The sequence below is a fragment of the Achroia grisella genome, unplaced genomic scaffold, assembly GCF_030625045.1.
Source record: "Achroia grisella isolate CSIRO2021 unplaced genomic scaffold, CSIRO_AGI_Agris_v1 utg808, whole genome shotgun sequence".
Classification (NCBI taxonomy): Eukaryota; Metazoa; Arthropoda; class Insecta; order Lepidoptera; family Pyralidae; genus Achroia; species Achroia grisella.
Genome location: NW_026713029.1, coordinates 741,508 through 760,863, shown reverse-complemented (window position 1 = coordinate 760,863; position 19,356 = coordinate 741,508). Strand labels below are relative to the sequence as shown.

Here is a 19,356-nt window from a genome sequence, read left to right as displayed (position 1 = left end):
ATGCGCTTTGCTTGTTTGTAAAGTCTTACGCTCTGCCAATTTTCAATTTAAACGTGTAATAACAAAATAAGAAAGCGGTTGCATTTTTACAAGATTACGGTGTAAGCTCCGACAGCCGTGATCGTCTAGTGGTTAGGACCCTACGTTGTGGCCGTAGTAACCCAGGTTCGAATCCTGGTCACGGCAGTGCAAACTGTCGCGGCGGAGTTATCATTTTGCTTTAAGATCCTGCGAACAATTCGCGAGAAATTTTGGGAATTTCAGCTCAACGTTGACTAATACTAATCGATTTAGTACTAAGTCACTATTTCCACCATCAAGTACCACTTCAATCGATCCTCTATCCAATTCAAACGAAGATAAAAATTATGAGAGCATGAAATTAAATTCGAAAACCTAGCGATGCTTCGTAATAAAGTCGCATCCGTTAGGCAAAAGTTGGCCGTAAGCCATAATAAGTCTTTATACGCATTTGGAGTGCTATCTGCACTCGTCTTCTATTGTCCGGTGAAGCTGTAAAGGCCAGATGTCACAATAGCAAATTCGTTAGAAAAATATTACCACCAAGCAGCTGAGCACTCTGAGCTGTGTGTGTGTCGAATTAATCAGTAGTACCGAATCAACCAATAGAATTCCCGGGTATGGAGGAAAAATTTTCTGGGATGAGGGTTAATATGGACTTTGAAACGTCCTTCATGATCACAGTAACTTTAAAACCCCACCAGATTGTGAACCTTCAAACTGATATATAATTATGTTCCTGTGGTCGTGAAGGGGTTACTGATGACGACTATTTCATACTTAATAAAATACAACGTACAAAATTTACGACATTTGATATAAATCAATATTCCATCATAGTAGGTACTACCTCCATTTAAGAATACTTATATTAAATCATCGGACAAGTCCAAGAGCACTCGCAGTTTCATGCCGTCAAAGTCAAACTTAATTTAATTTGTCAGCAATGCAATAAAATGCAATGCAATAAAAATTATCCATTTATATTCCATTTTCAGTTTTTATTTCTACTATTTTTACTGTAGTACAGGCAGTTTCATTCGAGAAATACTGGCCCCTGAGAAAATAATCACTATGTTTTATACTGAAACTTAATTGATGTACATGGCTGGTCACATTAATTCGAAATTTGAATGTATTAAAAATAAAACAAGTGAAAGATAATAAAAATCTACACTTTTTGTGATATGCATAATTGTTGTATTTTAAATATCGTCCCAATTTGACTTTGGTAATTTTAAAATTAATTTCAAAAAAACATTTTTTGTATGAAACTGCAATCATCTTGTGTAGAATAATTTTTCAACGCCTGTATATGCCATTTATACCTGTAGGTACGTAGATATTAATTTTCATAAGGGCAGTATTGCTTCTTCTATAAATTAATCTTAAAACATTATTTATTTTCTCTATACCGTTGCCAAACCAAAAATAAAAATACAATATTTTCTGTATGTTGGTACCTCTTTGTGGTTGACAGTCCCATTTACTTACGTGTGTGTTAGCAATAAGTTGAGACGTAACAAGTTTAAATTCCTCATTAAAAGTTAGCGTACAAACAAAGCTCTTGTCTTCAACAAGAATATAGGTCATATGTGTACATTAGAATATACGACTTTAGTGGTCTCGCCGTTAAATACTGTCTCACTTTCCGATGGTCACTAGTATAACCAATTTTATAAATATTACTGTTTATTAAAATGTATATATATATAATTTTATCGGTCCTACTACATAAAAGACCTCGATGCTCTAGCGGTTTGGTACACCACTGTACTTCCGATGGCCGCGGATTCGATTCCTCGTACGATGCAAACATTTGTATTCATGAGTATGATTGTTTGTATCGGTCTGGGCATTACCTATGTGTATTGTGTATGTATTTACAAACAAAAAATATGTATGTATTTATATCAGTTGTCTAGTACCCATAACACAAGCTCTGCTTACCGTGGGACTAGATGGCGCTGTGTTAATTGTCCAGAGTTATATATTTATTTATTACTAGCTGATCCACCTAACGTCAGCACCACACTTACTTGATATTTATTATTATATTATATTTCGTCCAATTTGAAATAATAACTTTTTAAATTATAGCCTACATGTTAATCTGATGTACAAGCGGCATGCCTATATTACTGTAAAGTTTCATCAAAATCCGTTTAGCAGTTTTTCCGTGAGAGAGTAACAAACATCCATCCATACACACAAACTTACGCGTTTATAATATTAATAAGATCTAACAATCATACTGTACATAATACAATGACCCCACAATTTCATGGTACAGAAACATGTATGTATATATATATGTTATTGTTAATTGCGTCCGTCTGTGTAAAACACGCTTGTGTGGTACATTTCAGTAAATAAATACTTATTGATAACCTCTTATCGTTATGTACAAGGTTGCTTATTTTATCTTAATAATATTGTGTTACACTGATTCACGTGAGTATTTTTTTTATTTCATATTGATTAAAAATGTGATTATTTTTTTATCTGTATAAATAAATAAAGTTAAAATGCTTATTTCTTGTAACTATAAAGTACCAGCTTTTCACTAAATGCATACGAAGTTATATACGGTATATATTTAAAAAAAATTGTCTGTCTTTCTATTTCTTCGAACGACTGGACCGCTTTTGACGATACTTCAATGCGCAGGTAGCTAATGTTAAAAGATGTATCATAGGCTAATTAACTTCAACTCTTAAGCTTCAACTGCAGCTGAAGTTAATTAGCCTAAAGTTAATTAGGTTTCACGTGCAGTATGAGGTCTTGCGTTATCGTGGAGCAAAAATGAAGATCGATTGACGAGTCGGGACTATTTCACTGTCAGTTTTAAATTCAAAAATCATTTATTCATGCAGGACATTTTTACCGCTTATGAACGCCAAGAAATTTTTATTATAATTTTTTCCCTACCGTCCAGTTCAGTATTTAGTTCTTCTCAATTGGATCTATCAATTGAGAAGAACTGGCAAGAAACTCAATTGAAGTACTTTTTATTTCTTTTTAAATACCAGTTCATTTACAATGTATATTTGTCACAGATAACATAATATATATGTATATAGGTGTCTATGTATAACATTAAATGAAAATTCCGTACACGAACAACTATTGCCATGCACGCTCGTCATTCAAGTAATCATTTAGTGAGTAATTATATAATAAAAATTTAGGGGTCAGCTATTCCATTTTCAATATACTTTATTGCACTTGTTACATTAATAAATAAAGATGTGAGCAAGGGTTGGTGTATCTCTGCAAGGGATCTTCCAATCAACCTAACGCTGTGATAGAGGTGGTACTTAGCGAGTAACGATAGTTCTCGAGTTTTAGTAATAACTGTATTTAAATTTTTCGCTTATCTTTATCGTAAAAATTCCAATTTTTGTCACATGTCGCAATTCGATCTAATATTCCTTTATTTATGTACCGCTTCAACAAAGCAACACAAGTTTCGACGCGCATTTCTTTCTGTATAACAGTCAAATCATGAGGCATTCATTTTTCAATTTTTTTTATCTTATTGATTTGTGTGAATGAGGCAATATTGTAAGTAAGGTATCGTTAAACCATTCTGCTAATTCCTGGGTAGTTTTCACTCGAATTGGTTTCCACTATCATCATCAATACAGCGCTGTTCATATTCGAGGGCGACCACGTGGTTCTTCTTCTTCTCACGTCACGACCACGTTCTTCAAATCGAAGTTTCTATTGCGAAAGCGTTTGAACCAAAAACGCGCGGTGTGTTCATTGGCAGTCTCCTCTCCAAATGCAACGTTGATTGCAAGTCGTTTCTTTTTTAGTGGATAATAATGGAATGGTGCACCCGCCTGCGCTAATGGTTTACGCTGGCACAAGTGGAGGATGATAGGATGAACATGAAGTCAGGTCAGTTAGACCATTGCGACAAATTGACAGAGAATTTATCACGATGGTTTCCAGGGGGAAGCGCGTGGAGGTCAAACTGACATGATTCATTGCTAGAATCGGATCATTAGTCCACATCACTATTTCCTCCCTTGCGAGCCGTTTCTGCCGCGTTAGTTCCGCGTCGGAATTTGTATTAAAAATCACTCGGATTTTCAAGTATCCATGTTTCACGACAAGGCTGAAAAACAACTGATTGAATGTTGCTTTTTAAAAGATGAATCTCATGTTGTATCCTGTGAAAAAAGTTTCACTCGAAAAAATCACTCATGAAGGTTTTATGTCAATTCAAAGTGTCTATTACTATAGAAGCACAATTTCATACTTTAACCCCTATTATTAACATACGTTTTATATTTGGGTTACATATTTTTAAAACTAAAATAACAAAGCAATCAAACGAGAAGATAGCGCATTGAATTCTGTTTATTCAGCATTTTATAGAATATGAAATTTGTTATTGTACAGTCTTTAAAATGATCTCATGGAAAACTGCTTGACGTAAGCACTTTTCTAAAACATTCCTCGTTTACTTGTCAAAGTAATAAATTTGTTTATTTGTATACATCGACAGCTGATGTACTTATTGTTATATTAAAACGTGAAGCAAAAACTTTGTACCTGAAAATCTAAGAGTATGAAATTTCGCACTTATTACGCATCATCGTCTTGAGGCATCATTTCAGCGGAAATTTGGACGAAAAGATATATCGGATAAAAATAATATATTAAATCAATAAAAAAAACATTAGACACACTGTATTTCATGCACACAAGCATAGCATCTTTGACAATAGAACCTTAATAATTTTTAAACTTATGTACTACAATAATACATTAAATTAATTATGGTCGATTTTCGACCACAGGGCGACCACTAATATTACTAACAAGACAGTTGTAGGGACTTAATAATGTATAAACTTATATCCTGCAACAATGCATATTATTTAATATAATTAATTTAAATTATGGTCGAATTTTGACCACAGGGCGACCACTAATATTACTAACAAGATAATTGTAAAAATGCTTTCAAGTAAAAAGTACTAAATGGTTTCGAATGAAAATTTGTATAAAGACTTTTACTACCGTGTAAATTAATATCGTTATTAAAAATAGGCGTTGGTGGTAGAAGAATGAAAAATTAATGTTGTATGTATTTTTAATGCCGAATTATATAAAAAAAAATAGTTAACAATTATGTCAAAACATAAATAAAAATTGGGGTGGACCACTCTTATTACTTGCTTGGTAGGTCTTCGCACGATGCAAACATTTGTATTCATGACTACGATTGTTTGTATCGGTCTGGGTGTTTTCTATGTATTTACAAAAAAATATTTAAGTACTAACTATTCCTGTCCGCGTGGAATGTAACTTTATTTTTCTATAATAAAAGTAGCTTAAGTTACTCCTTATTATATCAGTTATCTGCCAACATAAGTCCCGTCAAAATCGGTCCAGCCATTTCAGAGATTAACCGGAATAAACAGACAGACAGACAGACAAAAATTGTAAAAAATGTTATTTTGGTGTATATAGCGTATTTTTGCATTCGCATATTCATATGCATGTAGTAAAAAACGGTTATTTCAATATTACAAACAGACACTCCAATTTTATTTCTATGTGTAGATTAGTTGTGTTAGTAAACAACTGATGCATAACCATAACACAAGCTCTGTTTAAATTGAAACTAGATGGCGCTGTGTGAATTGTCTTATTTACATTAATCAGGAATATAATTGCTTTATAATTTTCTAATTATTATTTATTATTGTATTTCTTCCTTAGTAAACCCAGAAATATGTCAAGCAAAGCCGCAGGAGAAGCACTGTCTCATTGAATGGATGGCTCGGGATCGCTGGCCGCATACAATAAGGTAAACTACAGTAGTACTCACGTAAACTTTGCTTCTATTCCTATTAAGGCATGCCTTACATTATTCTACAAGCTACACGAGTCTCAAGGTTGAGTTGTCTAGTTGAGGCGTATCTTTTTTTTCATGTACTTGGAATTAGCAAATGAACTGACAGTCCACATTATGGAAAGTAGAACCTAACGCCTGTTTACATGATACTCCATCCTTAGATACTAATCACCATATAAAATAATCAATTAAGATCTCTCATTGATTTTCCCAGAAGTTTGAAGTCAGTAATGTAAATATGAAAATACAATTACACTTTAAAACTAAATGTGACACAGGTCACAGGGGAGTATCTGTCAGGGAGGAGTTGGGCTTCAGCTGCTCCATAAGTCCTTCCGCGGGTTTGGAGTGCCATCTGCACTCGCCTCCTATCGTCCGGTGTAGCTGTAAAAGCCAACTGCGGCCAACAGCATTAGAGTAGTCCGAAAAAAAAGATAATAGAGTATCCTAATGTAAGAAGACGCTTACGGTGCTATCTGTAAAACTTTTAGCAGGCAACACACGTTCGAAGTTATGCATGAATCTGCCAGAGACAATTTAATGTGCTGTACGACAGCTGTACCGCTGAATCCACTGAGCAAGTAACCACTACGTTTTAGCTGAATCCAAAGTGCTTTACGTAAACGAGCTCGCGGTTCCAAGTTCAATTGTCTGTCAAGTTGATTTAGGAGACGAACTTGTGATTAAGACTACAGGAAGTCTAGCAGAAATAACTTCACTAGCACTGTTTCTCAAATAGACGGTAGAGAAAAATAATAATACAAAAATTGTTCAGAAGCAGCGAAAGTGTCCTACATGAATAAATTATTTTTGGCTTAATTTGAATTTTCAAATTTATTTTTTTAAACTTGAAGAAAAGGAGTGTCATAAATGAAAAACGTGTAGAAAAATTTCATAATTCAAAATATCTTATTCATGTAGGTCTATTACATACTCTTATGATATGTCAAATCTACATCAGTGCGGAATGAATTCGAAATGAGAAGAACTGACAAGAAATCAGCGCGTACTCTTTTTAAATAAATGTTATGCATGTTTACAATAATACAGATTCATTTTTAAATTCATATTTGGCAGAACAGAGTGACCACCAGCATATGCTATTGCAAAAGCAAAAAGTCTAATCAGTGTTCGTAACCTGAACATTTGTATGTCGTAATGACAATTAGCTCTCAATTAAATAGACTAGCACATGATGCGGTTTTTTGCTGGAAAACTGACGTGATTAAGAAAATACTTATAATTTATGAAGATCTGTTTAGGCGTTTGAACAAAAACAATTAAATTTATATTATGAAATTTAGTGTAATTTTTAAATTTATAAAAATAATTCATGTTTACTTAAGTAGCGAAGTAAAATGTTAAGCATAGCATAATATTACCACTAAAATTTGATGTCTCCATTTTTTTCTGACTTAGTACTCGATTACCTTTAAAATAAAGACAATTTATATACCTATATATATAAATAACATGTATCTAAGTATTTGTATCAGTTGTCTAGTCCCATAACACAAGCTCTGCATAGCTTGGGACTAGATGAATGTCAGTGTGTGAATTGTTCAGGATTATTATTATTATAATTATTAAAACTTCGGTTGAATATATTAAATTTATAAAATATCGTATTAATGGTTATTTCAGATATGTATACGACTGGGTGACACGAAATTGTTTCGAGATCAGATGGTCGCAACACTGCCCCAAAGTGGCAACACCGACAGTGTCCAACAATTTTCCAAGTCATCAGGAATGTATGAATGAATGCGCCGGCTGGAATTAAATGACATTAAAATTTAAATTGTATTACAACAGAATTATATTATATTTTTGTAATACTCATTTTTTTATATACGGACACGTACAGAGTTATGCGTGTGTTTGGCAACATGAGGCGTCTAGCAATGGACTAGCTCCCGACGCACTGTTTTAAGCCGTAGAAAGCGATTAAGTATCATATACACTTGTATATAAGAGTCTGAGTACACACTAGCTGTCCCGGCAAACGTTGTTTTGCCTTAAAATAAAAAAAAAATTGCGGTGGACTACCCCTAATATTTAGGGGGATGAAAAATAGATGTTGGCCGATTCTCAGGCCTACTCAATACGCTCACAAAATTTCATGAGAATCAAGCCGTTTCGGAGGAGTATGGGAACGAAAACTGCGACACGAGAATTTTATATATAAGATATACACTTAATAATCTCTAAAATTTTAATAATATGGGTATCTGCCCAATCCACCTAAAACTCTAATAAATTACAGTTAAGACCTATTTCAATCATGTCAGCTTTGAAATAAAAAAAATCACATCGTAATATGTAGATTCATTTAGGAGCTATGATAGACACGTACACTGAATAAATCCGAGGTTGATAGGAATAAAAATACATTTAACTTTTTTCCACCATATTTGATTTAAGAATAAAAAAACATATTTTTCCTTTTTATAAGTAAATAGCAACAGAATAATTATATACAACCTAAACAGACACGTAAAACTTTAAATACTCACTTCTGGCATTGAAAAATTAATAAAAATTCTAATGAGTGTTGCTTACCCGACTATCGTAAAATGCTATATATGTTTTTTTTTTTTTTTTTATTTATATTTATTTCAGGCAACTAGGCCCATATTATAAATACCTTATAGACTAACATACATATAATATAATAAAAACCAATACAACTATATTGTCTGTGTGATCACGGCACTGAAGACGGCAATCTGCCACGGTAGCGCCGATACACCACACCTTTCGGCCAGTAGTCCTCTTTCATGAAGGTGGGCAGCAAGTCGGTAGGGACCAGGGCCACAAACGCTTTGAAACTCGCGTTGTGACTCGACTTCAACTGCGTCACCCTCAATGTCAGGTTACTCTTGGTACGGATATAATCGACAATGTCCTGCTCCTTAGTGGCGTAATGTAGACGGGACAGGTACATTGTCGTTGTCGGTGTAGCAGCACGCAGCAGAAAGTTGGGCCCAGTGAGTGCAGTGCCACAATGATTCCTATTGACCCTGTTTAATATGCAATAAATTAAAAAAAATTAAATAACGACTGGACTTGTGAAAATCAGTTCCAAATTTAAAATTATGTTAAATCTGAATTAGATTTGATGTCAAAATAAAAAGTATTGTCTTTTTATTTTTATATGTGTTATCCACCAATAATGTCATCTGCAGGATGTTGTTACTGCAGCTTATACGGTGGAACAAAACGTAATATAAAAGTATAAGATGAAAGAAGCTGGGAAATCTTATATAAGGCAGCTGTCGGTCGCAGTACTCTAGCCCTACTATTACACAAAGAGATTTCTTCATATTATACTGTCGAGAGAACTTCATAGTATACTGGCATATAGAACAAGTTAGTCTCAGAATGCCACATTCTTTTTTTTTATTCTTACATTTATTTAGGGACAATTCTTATTAAATAAACTAAGGTACTTTCATTTGTTTAACTGTAACATGAGTATAGATGTTAATTTCTAATAATTGGTATTCATCGAGGTAGACTATAAAGACTGAAATGTCGTCTGCGTAGGTACCTCAATCTTACTTACTTCAACCAGCTTTTTTTAAAATCTTAACAATAATAATCTCAGGACCATACACAGCGTCATCTACACCCAAGTTAGGCTACCTAAAGCTTCTGTTATGGGTACTAGACCACTGATACAAATACATAGATAATTTTTCAATAATACTATATTATACATAGAAAACACCCAAAAAGATACAAGCAATCATACTCATCTCATCATCATGAATACAAATGTTTGCACCGTGCGAGGAATTGAACCTGCGACCATTGGAAATAAAGCGGTGTACGATACCACTAGACAACTGAGGCCGTCAAGTTGTAAAGTATCATTATGTATAAATGAAAACAATATCAATACATCCCTACAGCCAGTGTTTACATCACACTCGGCGTTGTTCAACTGAAATCGACAATCCAGTTGTTGATTTTATAAATCAAAACGTCAGTGTAGTTACACTAGCTTTACAAATTCACCCTTCCAAACTGTTGATTCACGAATACGTACCGTTTACTCAGCCCATTTCAATTTACACGTATGTGTATTTCGTAAATTAAATCAAACAAACTAGTTTTATGAATGCGGAGTCAGCAAAATTACATATAGCTCATGTTTGTTTCAATCGAGTAGTGGTATGTATACCTATAGGTTTAATCATTCTCAAATACATTGGCTTTATTTCGGCCTCGATGGTCTAGCGGTTTAGCACGCTTTATATCCGATGGTCGCGGGTTTGATTCCTTGCACTGTACAAACAATTGTACTCATGAATATGAATGTTGATGTTTGGGTGTTTTTTTCTAAGTATGTATGTATTTACAAAAAAAGCAACTATGTGTTTATATTAGTTGTCTAGTACCCATAACACAAGCTCTGCTTAGTTTGGAACTAGATGGCGCTGTGTTAATTGTCCAGAGTTGTTTATTTATTTTATTATTATAATACCTACATGATTAAGTAACTATGTAAAGTAACAGTAACTAAAGTACCTAAATAACTACAAAAAAAAACGAAGTAACGACCAGTAACTTCGTTACAGGTACAACAGGTACGGTTTACAATATCTCTATTAAATACAATTGAGTTGTCTTTAATTCATTATCCAACATCGACATCTTTAGAAATTCATTCTTTCTGTCTGCCCCGTAACGTGTTAGACGTTTCAGTTTAATAATAGTATTAGCACAGATAGTAAACTATTGATTTCTACGTTATATTCCGACTTATAAAACAGTGATTACTAGTTTGATAAACGTTTAATTAAGTCTAATATACAACGTAGATATATAAGTTTATTAGAATGAAACTCACTGACGAGGTGCGGCACTTAATAGCACACGCCGTGCAACAGATGCAGAGTACAAAAAAACAGAGGCCTATATAAAAATATTATTTATTTTTCCTCGTATAAAATTATATTAATTAATTATATATCTATACATCTATACATATAAATAAAATTGGAGTGTCTGATTGTAATATTGAAATAACCGTTTTTACTACATGCATTTGAATATAAATACGGGTCACACACCAAAATATCATTTTTGTCTGTCTGTCTGTTTGTTCCGGCTAATCTCTGAAATGACTGGACCGATTTTGACGGGACTTTTTTGGGCAGGTAGCTGATGTAATAAGGAGTAACTTAGGCTACTTTTATTTTAGAAAAATACAGTTAAATTACACGCGGACAATGTCGCGGGTACAGCTAGTATTATTATAAAATTAATTAAATTAATATAAGAAAATGTTTAAATATATGTATAAAGTAAAAATTTCTTTATTTCGAGTAGTGGCTCCACTGAAAATCGGTCCTGCAGTGACTGCGACACCAGCTAAGTGGAGGCCTTATTACCTTAAGTTTTATGTTTTACCATATATATATTCTATATGTTTTTGACTCTATATTATGCTATGCTCTCTAATAATTGTTATTATTATAAAATAATCAGTTGAATCACAGAATAACAGATTAGTAAAAATATAATCAGTGAATTAAATCATTGTGTAAAAATATAATTTAGTTTTTTTTTTAATATTATTGTACATATATATATTATACATTTCTATATATTTATTAATTTATATTTTCATGTATATACATATAAGAATTATATACTATTATCTATCGACGGCAATACCTAATATTTATTGACCTCTATATCTCCCGTTCCTTTGTTCCAACAATTTTTGCTATTCAACACAATATTCATATATTAGAATTGTCCTTGGCCCCGTGACAAGTCTGTAACTTTATTACTCTGTGCTGCACACGCCCTAATCCCGGCGAGCGGCCGCAGACTGTGTTTTGTGTCTGTGCGGGCAACAGGCTTTTTACTTTTACTATCTTTTGTTACATTATTTACCTTTTTACCGCAATTTTTCATAAAATGGGTAACAAAGTTGTCACATTCACCGAGCAACAACTAGAAGATTATCAGGTATGAAGTTGTTAAAATAAATATGTATTGACGCTGGAAATACCGCTTTTTATATACCGAATATTATATAAAAATAACATCTATACAAAAGAGCAACACACAAGTTTCTTGCTCATTCTTCTTGTGATGAATCTGCAATCAAAATATGACTATTCAAAAGCGCTAGTAATGAGTTTATTTGAATAAAGATTATTCCTATTTCGAATGACTTTTTTTTTATATTATTATGGTGGCAAACAAACATACGGCCCGTCTAATGGTAAACAGTTACCGTAGGACGCCTGAAACAACAGGGGTTGTAAGTGCGCGTTGCCGACCCTTAAATGACTTATAGACTTTATAGATAGGCTCTTTTATAATGTTTAATATTTTAACTCTAATTAATTAGTGCTTGTTGGTAATTTCTATTCAACAATTTCAACTTAAAAAATTAAAGTTACAACAATTATTTAACAGTTTCACCCACCAATAGGCAAGTTTCACACAAGAAGAATGAGCAAGAAATTTGTATAGAATAGAATAGAAAATCATTTATTCAAATAAACTTACATTGAAGCACTTTTGAATAGTCATTACATTTTTTTTAAATCTACCGCTCATTCGGAAAGCTGTCTCATCACAAGAAGAACGAGCAAGAAACTTGCGTGTTGCTCTTTTAAATAATTTTATTATTACTTTGTCTGTTGTTCTTTTAAACAAATTGTTAAAACAGTCACAAAACTAACTACATCCTTATTTCATCATCATCTACTTAGATTGTGGAATGAACTACCTACCGAGGTTTTCTGTAATAACTACAATATGGGGTTTTTCAAGAAGGGTATATTAAGGTTCCTTAAGGGTCGACAACGCGCATGTAACACCCCTGTTATTTCAGACGTGCATAGGCTACGGTTACCATTTACCATCAGATAGGCCGTATGCTTGATTATCACCATAGTTATATAAAAAAACTTATATATACCCCGTTATCGTATACCGAAACAGTGTTTATAACTTATACTTTTACAATTAATAGGACTGTACATTTTTTACAAGGAAAGAAATTCTCAGGTAAGTCGTGTGGTGTTTGTAATTACTTACATGAATGTTCTCTGTGAAAATTAATATAGAAAAAGATATATTTATTTATACTTCACTACCTAACCCCCTAATTTCGTCTACATCACACTTGCTTGACATTTATCATTATATTTCGCTTAATTTACATAATAACTTTTTATTGTTATTCTGATATGTGCTAATCTGATGTATAGGTTTATATTACTGTACTACTTTCATCGGAATCCGTTCAATAGCTTTTATGCGAAAGAATAACAAACATTCATCCATCCATAGTCAGAAAGTGTCGCGTTTATAATATTACTAAGATTAGTAGATTTATTTATTTATAAATTTATATTAATTATTTACTAGATATATTACAATTTGATTTACCCCTAATATTGCCCCTAAACTAGAACGCGCGGAGACCATAAAGATGTAGTATATGTACTACACAGTTAAAAATTATCACTCAATTTTAATGTTGTTGTCTCTACCTACCTTAATGGTATATAGTCGTATCTTACACCTACAACAGACAATTAAGCAACAATTTTGATCATTAAACATATAAACTAAAACATTGTAGATATCCGTAGAAACCGAACTTGGTCAGGGGTAGTAAAGGGGGTAAGCGGATTTATTGTGACGCACTTATAGAATTAACTGCTTTCCGAGGCTTCATGATAGCCTCAATTACTCCCATCGATTTTATTTCATTCAACACCTACGTTTTATTTCTATTCAGCGATTTATTTAGATTGCTATAAGAGGAGTAGGACGGCAAAAAAAATGGGTTGATGACATAAAAAACAATGCAGGAAAAGATTGGACGCAAACTGCCATGTATAGAGAGAGTTGGCAGAAGATGGATGGGGCTTTTACCCCAGGGCGGCACATAATAAGAAAAAAAATAAACCAATATAATAAGTACCTGTTAGAAAAATATATTTTATGTGGAAGTTTAAAGCTGTTTTATAATAATAAAAAAGAGAGTAGTTCCTATAGCTTTGGTGTAATATCTAGTTTAGGTTAACGCATTAAGTTACACAACTTTCTACTATTTAGTTATCTAGTATTAATTTGATGTTTATATTTTGCTTTTTTTACTTTAAATCTTGTAATTTATACCGTACATGCTACCCGGCCTGGCTTCGCACGGATGTACATGTATTATACATATAAACCTTCCTTTTGAATCACTCTATCAATCGGTAAAAACTGCATTAAAATCGGTTACGCAGTTTAAAAGATCTAAGCAAACAGACAACGGAAGCGACTAGATTTTATACTGTAAAATTTATATAAATAAATCATTATTATTATTAAATGACTACTAACTTACTAAGTTTATTTGAATTGACTTTATGTACCTATAACTACTGTCTGCAGTGGTTCTAGATCCATCATTGTCCAACCAGCATCCGACAGATGAAACCGTGAGGCGCAGCAAGTAATAAATTAACAATATAATGTAGGCTGTAGACAATATAGCATAATCAGGAAATAAATTAAGAATTTATTACTAAAACATAAACTGTCATAAACGGAAATTGTAACTTTTTAATTCTACTTTATGTCAATAGTCTTATGTTGAATTCAGTTGTTTTCATTCGCAGGGTATTTAAACGTTTCCGAGATGTCAACCCGGAATTGGTACCAAAACGAATGACAGAAAACCAGGCGAACACCATAGCTGTACCCGTAGAAGAAATAGAAAAACTACCTGAACTAAAAGTAAGCACCAAAATATACTTATGTGTTATTTTTTTTATTTTTTACTTGTTATTTTTCCCTTGTTCATAAAATAAAAAATATGAACCTTAAAATGATATAGGAATGTAATCTTATATTTTTAAATTCGATTTCGAACATGTGTGTTGAACAATTATTTCAAAAATAGAAAGTATGGACGCTGTTCTATTTTTGATCTTTTCTATTTCGATCGATTATTTATAATCGTTTTTTAAATGTTCAGTTTAAATATTCAATTCAAAAATAGAACAATATTCACTAACATTAATTGGTTTTAAATACTATGGATTTTAGATTTAATTTCAAAAATAGAACAGCATTCACTACAGTTTTTTTTCAAATGGTATATATACATATGTGTTGAACTTTCTACTATTACTACTATATGCAATATCTTATCTGTGCTACTACTGACTACTGACTTTTCATGAGTAAACAGTAATTAATTTATCCATTCATGACGGAAATTTCGGCTTCAAATATTGATTTTCACATGTTCAATATTCATTTCTGAAATAGTATTCCAATCATGCAGAACCACTTTAACTAGAATAAAATTGTCATTTTTTTCAAGTAGATTAAAAAATTATATTAAACGATTTTATTAAGTAGAGTACATATAGTATAGATATATTTATCATATATAGATAGATTATTGACAGATTTTAATAGTCAACATACACATACAAGCCCTACCACATCGAAATATATATTCGTTCGCTCTTTTTTTTATTCTCTATTGCCTCTATTTAATTTATAGTAAGTACTTAGTTAATAAGAATAATAAAAAATGACTGACAATTGTCACTAAATACTTAAATATTGTAGTCTTCGTCTTCTTTCGTTTCAATGGCAACTAAATGTAACTAATAACTAACCATTTACCATCAGATGGGCCGTATGCTTGATTGCCACCATCATAGTATAAAAAAAATGTATTTTCCCCAAAATATTGCGACGACTTTTGCGCAAATGTTGCAGTCATTTTTTTTTAACCAAATATAACTTAATGTAGTCATTACGCTATATTTGGTTTAAAAATAATAGAGATGGATGTTTATTACTCTTTCACGTAAAAACTACTGACTGGATTTTAATGAAACTTTACAATAATATAGCTAATACACAGAGGCTATTAATTTCACGCGGATGAAGCCGCGGGCACACCTAGTATTACTATAAGTACAATTAAGTACAATTAATCACCAGGAAAATCCATTCAAGCGTCGTATATGTCAAGTATTCTCTCACGATGGCTCCGGTAACTTGACTTTTGAAGATTTTTTGGATATGATGTCAGTGTTCAGTGAAGCGGCACCACGGGACATCAAGGCTTGGTAAGACAATTATTATCACATGACTGCCACGCAGTTCTATCGATTTAGCCATTAATCACATGAAGGTTGAGAAGAAGAATGGACCGACAAAAATCACGAAATATCACAAGGGGGGAAAGGGGTGTGGTAAGATACCATGTGCATTTTTTCATTATATCTAATATCTATCCGAACAGCGCTGTGTAAATTGACTTTGACTTTTCTAGATAATAATTAGGTTATACTTTATTAATTTAAATTCTTAAGAAATTATTAATGAAACAGTATGTAAATTTTCTAAACATAATGAAAAATTTAAATTCACAATTTAAAGATATTAATCTAAAAATTTTTAGATGTAATACTACAACGTATGACGAATTTATGACGATTTTAGGGGAGGGGGTGTTGTCTTTAACTCAGTAGTATCACCAAGGGTAAGGGTTAAAAATGCAAAAAAATATCACGTGATTTGGATGGCCGGCGCTTTAGCATACCGCATCATTATGTTTATGAGTATGATCGTTTGTATAATATTTTCTATGTATATTATGCATATACAAAACAAATGTAATTAGGTGTATCTATATACATATAATACAAGCTCAACTTAAGTGTTCTGGATACTAATATCTTTGTAAAGTTATGCCTAAAAATATATTAAATCAATAAAAAAAACATTACATACACTACCATGTATTTCACACACATATATATTCTTTTGTTTATTATCTGTGGTTAAATTGAGAATAGATTGTTTTTGTTTATTTTTAATATTATTTACTTTAGCCTTTCTAAAATTCTTATGTCCCTTCTCCCATATATAACATACGTAATTTATGATATTAAAAATTTTATTGTTCGTTTAAAAAAATTAACAATAGTATTTCGGAAGAAATTCCTAGGAAATTATTAATGAAACAGTATGTACATTTTCTAAACATAATGAATAATTGAAATTCACATTCCATATAATTTTAATAAAAATTCCATTTTCGACGATGGGAATCTTAACAGTCAAATTGCCTCCATGTGGGGTGTGGGCCCCACTTTGGAAAACACTGGTCCATAGTATTACTGAATGTTAAATTAATTAGTTAATTTCAAAATCAAATCAAAATATCTTTATTCATGTAGGTCTATTACAGTCTCTTATGATATGTCAAAATCTACCGTCAGTTCGGAATGCATTCGAGCTTAGAAGAACTGACGAGAAACTAAAAACAGTTATTAATATTATTACAATTTCAGGTACGCTTTCCGCATTTATGACCTCGACGACGACATGTACATAGGACGAGAGGATCTTCTAGAAGCGACTCGGTTACTCACCAAGGGCGAGTTACATCCTCAGGAGCGAGATGATATCGTGGCCAGCGTGCTGGATGAGGCCGACGTGGACGGTGATGGTAGACTGTCTTTTATGGACTTCGAGCACGTGGTTGTTCGTGCACCCGACTTTCTATCTACATTTCATATCCGAGTGTAAAAATAAATAAATAAGTCAGGACAATAATTTTATACAAGCTGTACCCGCGACTTCGTCTGTGTGGAATTTAACTTTAAATTTCTTAAATGAAAGATTTTTTCTAAAATAAAAGTAGCCGAAGTTACTCCTTATTACATCAGCTACCTGCCAAAAAAGTCCCATCAAAATCGGTCCAGCCATTTCAGAGATTAGCCGGAACAAACAAACAGACAAAAAATATAAAAAATGTTATTTTGGTGTATGTACCATATTTATATTCATATGCATGTAGTAAAAAACGGTTATTTCAATATTATAAACAGACACTCCAATTTTATTTATATCTATAGACGTATAGATTACATAACAATAAAAACTCAATTCACACAGCGCCTTATTCCAAGCCAAGCAGAGTTTGTGTTATAGATTATTATTATTAAAAAGAAACAATTTACATTGTTTGAAATTATAAAATTTTCGTTGCTAACAAATTCATCTACTTACACTATAAAAAGACTGTTCTAACAGAAAAGGACGCAACCTGCCCTTAAAAAGCTTCAAAGGCAAAGAATTAAAGTCTTACAGCTTGGAAACATTCACCGTGCATTACAATATTAAGGGTCGATTTTATAATGCTAAGTTAATCTATTCTGCGAGTACTTGCCCTTATGTCTCAGTTCTGACAACTGAAAAATATTAGGGTACTAGAAAACTGAAAGATATACCACAGATAAGATAATATTACATACTATAAGCAATGCTTAATTGCAGTCAAATGCAGGTAAATAACAAACTTAGTAAAATTATGGAAATTGCTTTCCTATGCCCATTATTTCATTTTAATATGTATATTGAATTTTTTTAAAATAAATTATGCGTTTTTGAAAACTTAGTTTTGTTTTTTAACCTTTGCGCAACCAAGAAGAATTCAAGTGATACCAATGACGCCATATTCGTTCCAACCAAAAATTCGTTGTATGGGATTATACTTGATTATATATTTTTGTAAATACACACATAATATGTTATATATAGAAAACACCCAGACTAATACATTCAAAGTCATGACTACAAATGTTTGCACCATTTGTGAGGAATCGAACCTGCGACCATCGGAAGTTAGACGGTATGCTAAACAACAAGACCACTAAGATCGTAATAGACAATACATTAATAATATGGATAATTGGTTGTGCACTTACCAATATTAAACTAGATTGCTATAGAGTGCTAGAGTGTCTTGATTAAAACTTGCTAAGATGGGTTTCTATCATAAATCTTTATATATATACAAATGACAATGAAAACAAATATTATACAAAATAAATAAAGTCTCTTAAGGACACTCTTTAATTGTAACATACAGAACCGGGTCCATTGTGCCTATATTGTAATAAGAAGTTATGTAATTATTGTAATTGTAATTGTAATTGTAAAATTATGGAAAGCATACAAATAAATTTACAAGACAACTGACAATCGAATAGGTATTTAAATTAACTTTTTTATTACCTCCTACTCGATTGCATCCCGCCAGTAATAGACCCTTAAAAATTCTAACGTTTAGATTTATTATGCACGGTGTGTCTATGGACAAGACGATTTTCTTTTACGTTAAAAGTGACGTGAAAGGAGATTTAATAAAATTTTGTTCGTTATAATACCTGTCATGTATTTCCCTCGCCGCTGCTGTGCTGTCATATTTTATTATGCGATAGGCACTATAACATTTCTTTGTATTATCTTTAGATTTCTTTAGATATAGTAAGCATATTTTTTATGTGAACCACGAGAAAAATATTTCATTTGTGGAATACTTTTATACAATGTATTTGTAAAGCTAACTCATGGCTCCTACAGAAATGTTAATAGCAAACTTTTGTAAA

General features: G+C 32.2%; 2 protein-coding genes and 1 non-coding gene across 3 annotated transcripts; all 3 read left to right on the top strand.

The window, feature by feature from the left end:
- The first annotated feature begins 114 nt into the window (after positions 1–114).
- Positions 115–186, top strand: Trnah-gug (transfer RNA histidin (anticodon GUG)). The gene has a single exon. It is a non-coding gene; the product is annotated as a tRNA-His (tRNA).
- Positions 187–2,336: 2,150 nt separating this feature from the next.
- LOC131851856 (uncharacterized) lies at positions 2,337–7,682 on the top strand. Its single transcript, XM_059202419.1, has 3 exons — positions 2,337–2,475; positions 5,764–5,851; positions 7,544–7,682. Exons 1-3 carry the CDS (start codon positions 2,424–2,426, stop codon positions 7,680–7,682), a joined length of 279 nt encoding a protein of 92 aa, XP_059058402.1. The 5' UTR covers positions 2,337–2,423.
- Positions 7,683–11,764: 4,082 nt separating this feature from the next.
- On the top strand, positions 11,765–17,602 carry LOC131851855 (calcium and integrin-binding family member 3-like). Its single transcript, XM_059202418.1, has 5 exons — positions 11,765–11,887; positions 12,906–12,940; positions 14,551–14,668; positions 15,896–16,023; positions 17,254–17,602. Exons 1-5 carry the CDS (start codon positions 11,837–11,839, stop codon positions 17,489–17,491), a joined length of 570 nt encoding a protein of 189 aa, XP_059058401.1. The 5' UTR covers positions 11,765–11,836; the 3' UTR covers positions 17,492–17,602.
- The last annotated feature ends 1,754 nt before the right edge of the window (positions 17,603–19,356 follow it).

What these genes read in the sequence shown, in the direction of transcription:
- LOC131851856 (XM_059202419.1), top strand. Translation starts at nt 2,424, where the DNA reads ATGTACAAGGTTGCTTATTTTATCTTAATAATATTGTGTTACACTGAT. An exon ending in ATTGTGTTACACTGATTCAC is followed by an intron (nt 2,476 to 5,763) that starts GTGAGTATTTTT and finishes TTTCTTCCTTAG; the next exon opens with TAAACCCAGAAATATGTCAA. An exon ending in CGCTGGCCGCATACAATAAG is followed by an intron (nt 5,852 to 7,543) that starts GTAAACTACAGT and finishes TGGTTATTTCAG; the next exon opens with ATATGTATACGACTGGGTGA.
- LOC131851855 (XM_059202418.1), top strand. Translation starts at nt 11,837, where the DNA reads ATGGGTAACAAAGTTGTCACATTCACCGAGCAACAACTAGAAGATTAT. An exon ending in AACAACTAGAAGATTATCAG is followed by an intron (nt 11,888 to 12,905) that starts GTATGAAGTTGT and finishes TACAATTAATAG; the next exon opens with GACTGTACATTTTTTACAAG. An exon ending in CCACGGGACATCAAGGCTTG is followed by an intron (nt 16,024 to 17,253) that starts GTAAGACAATTA and finishes TTACAATTTCAG; the next exon opens with GTACGCTTTCCGCATTTATG.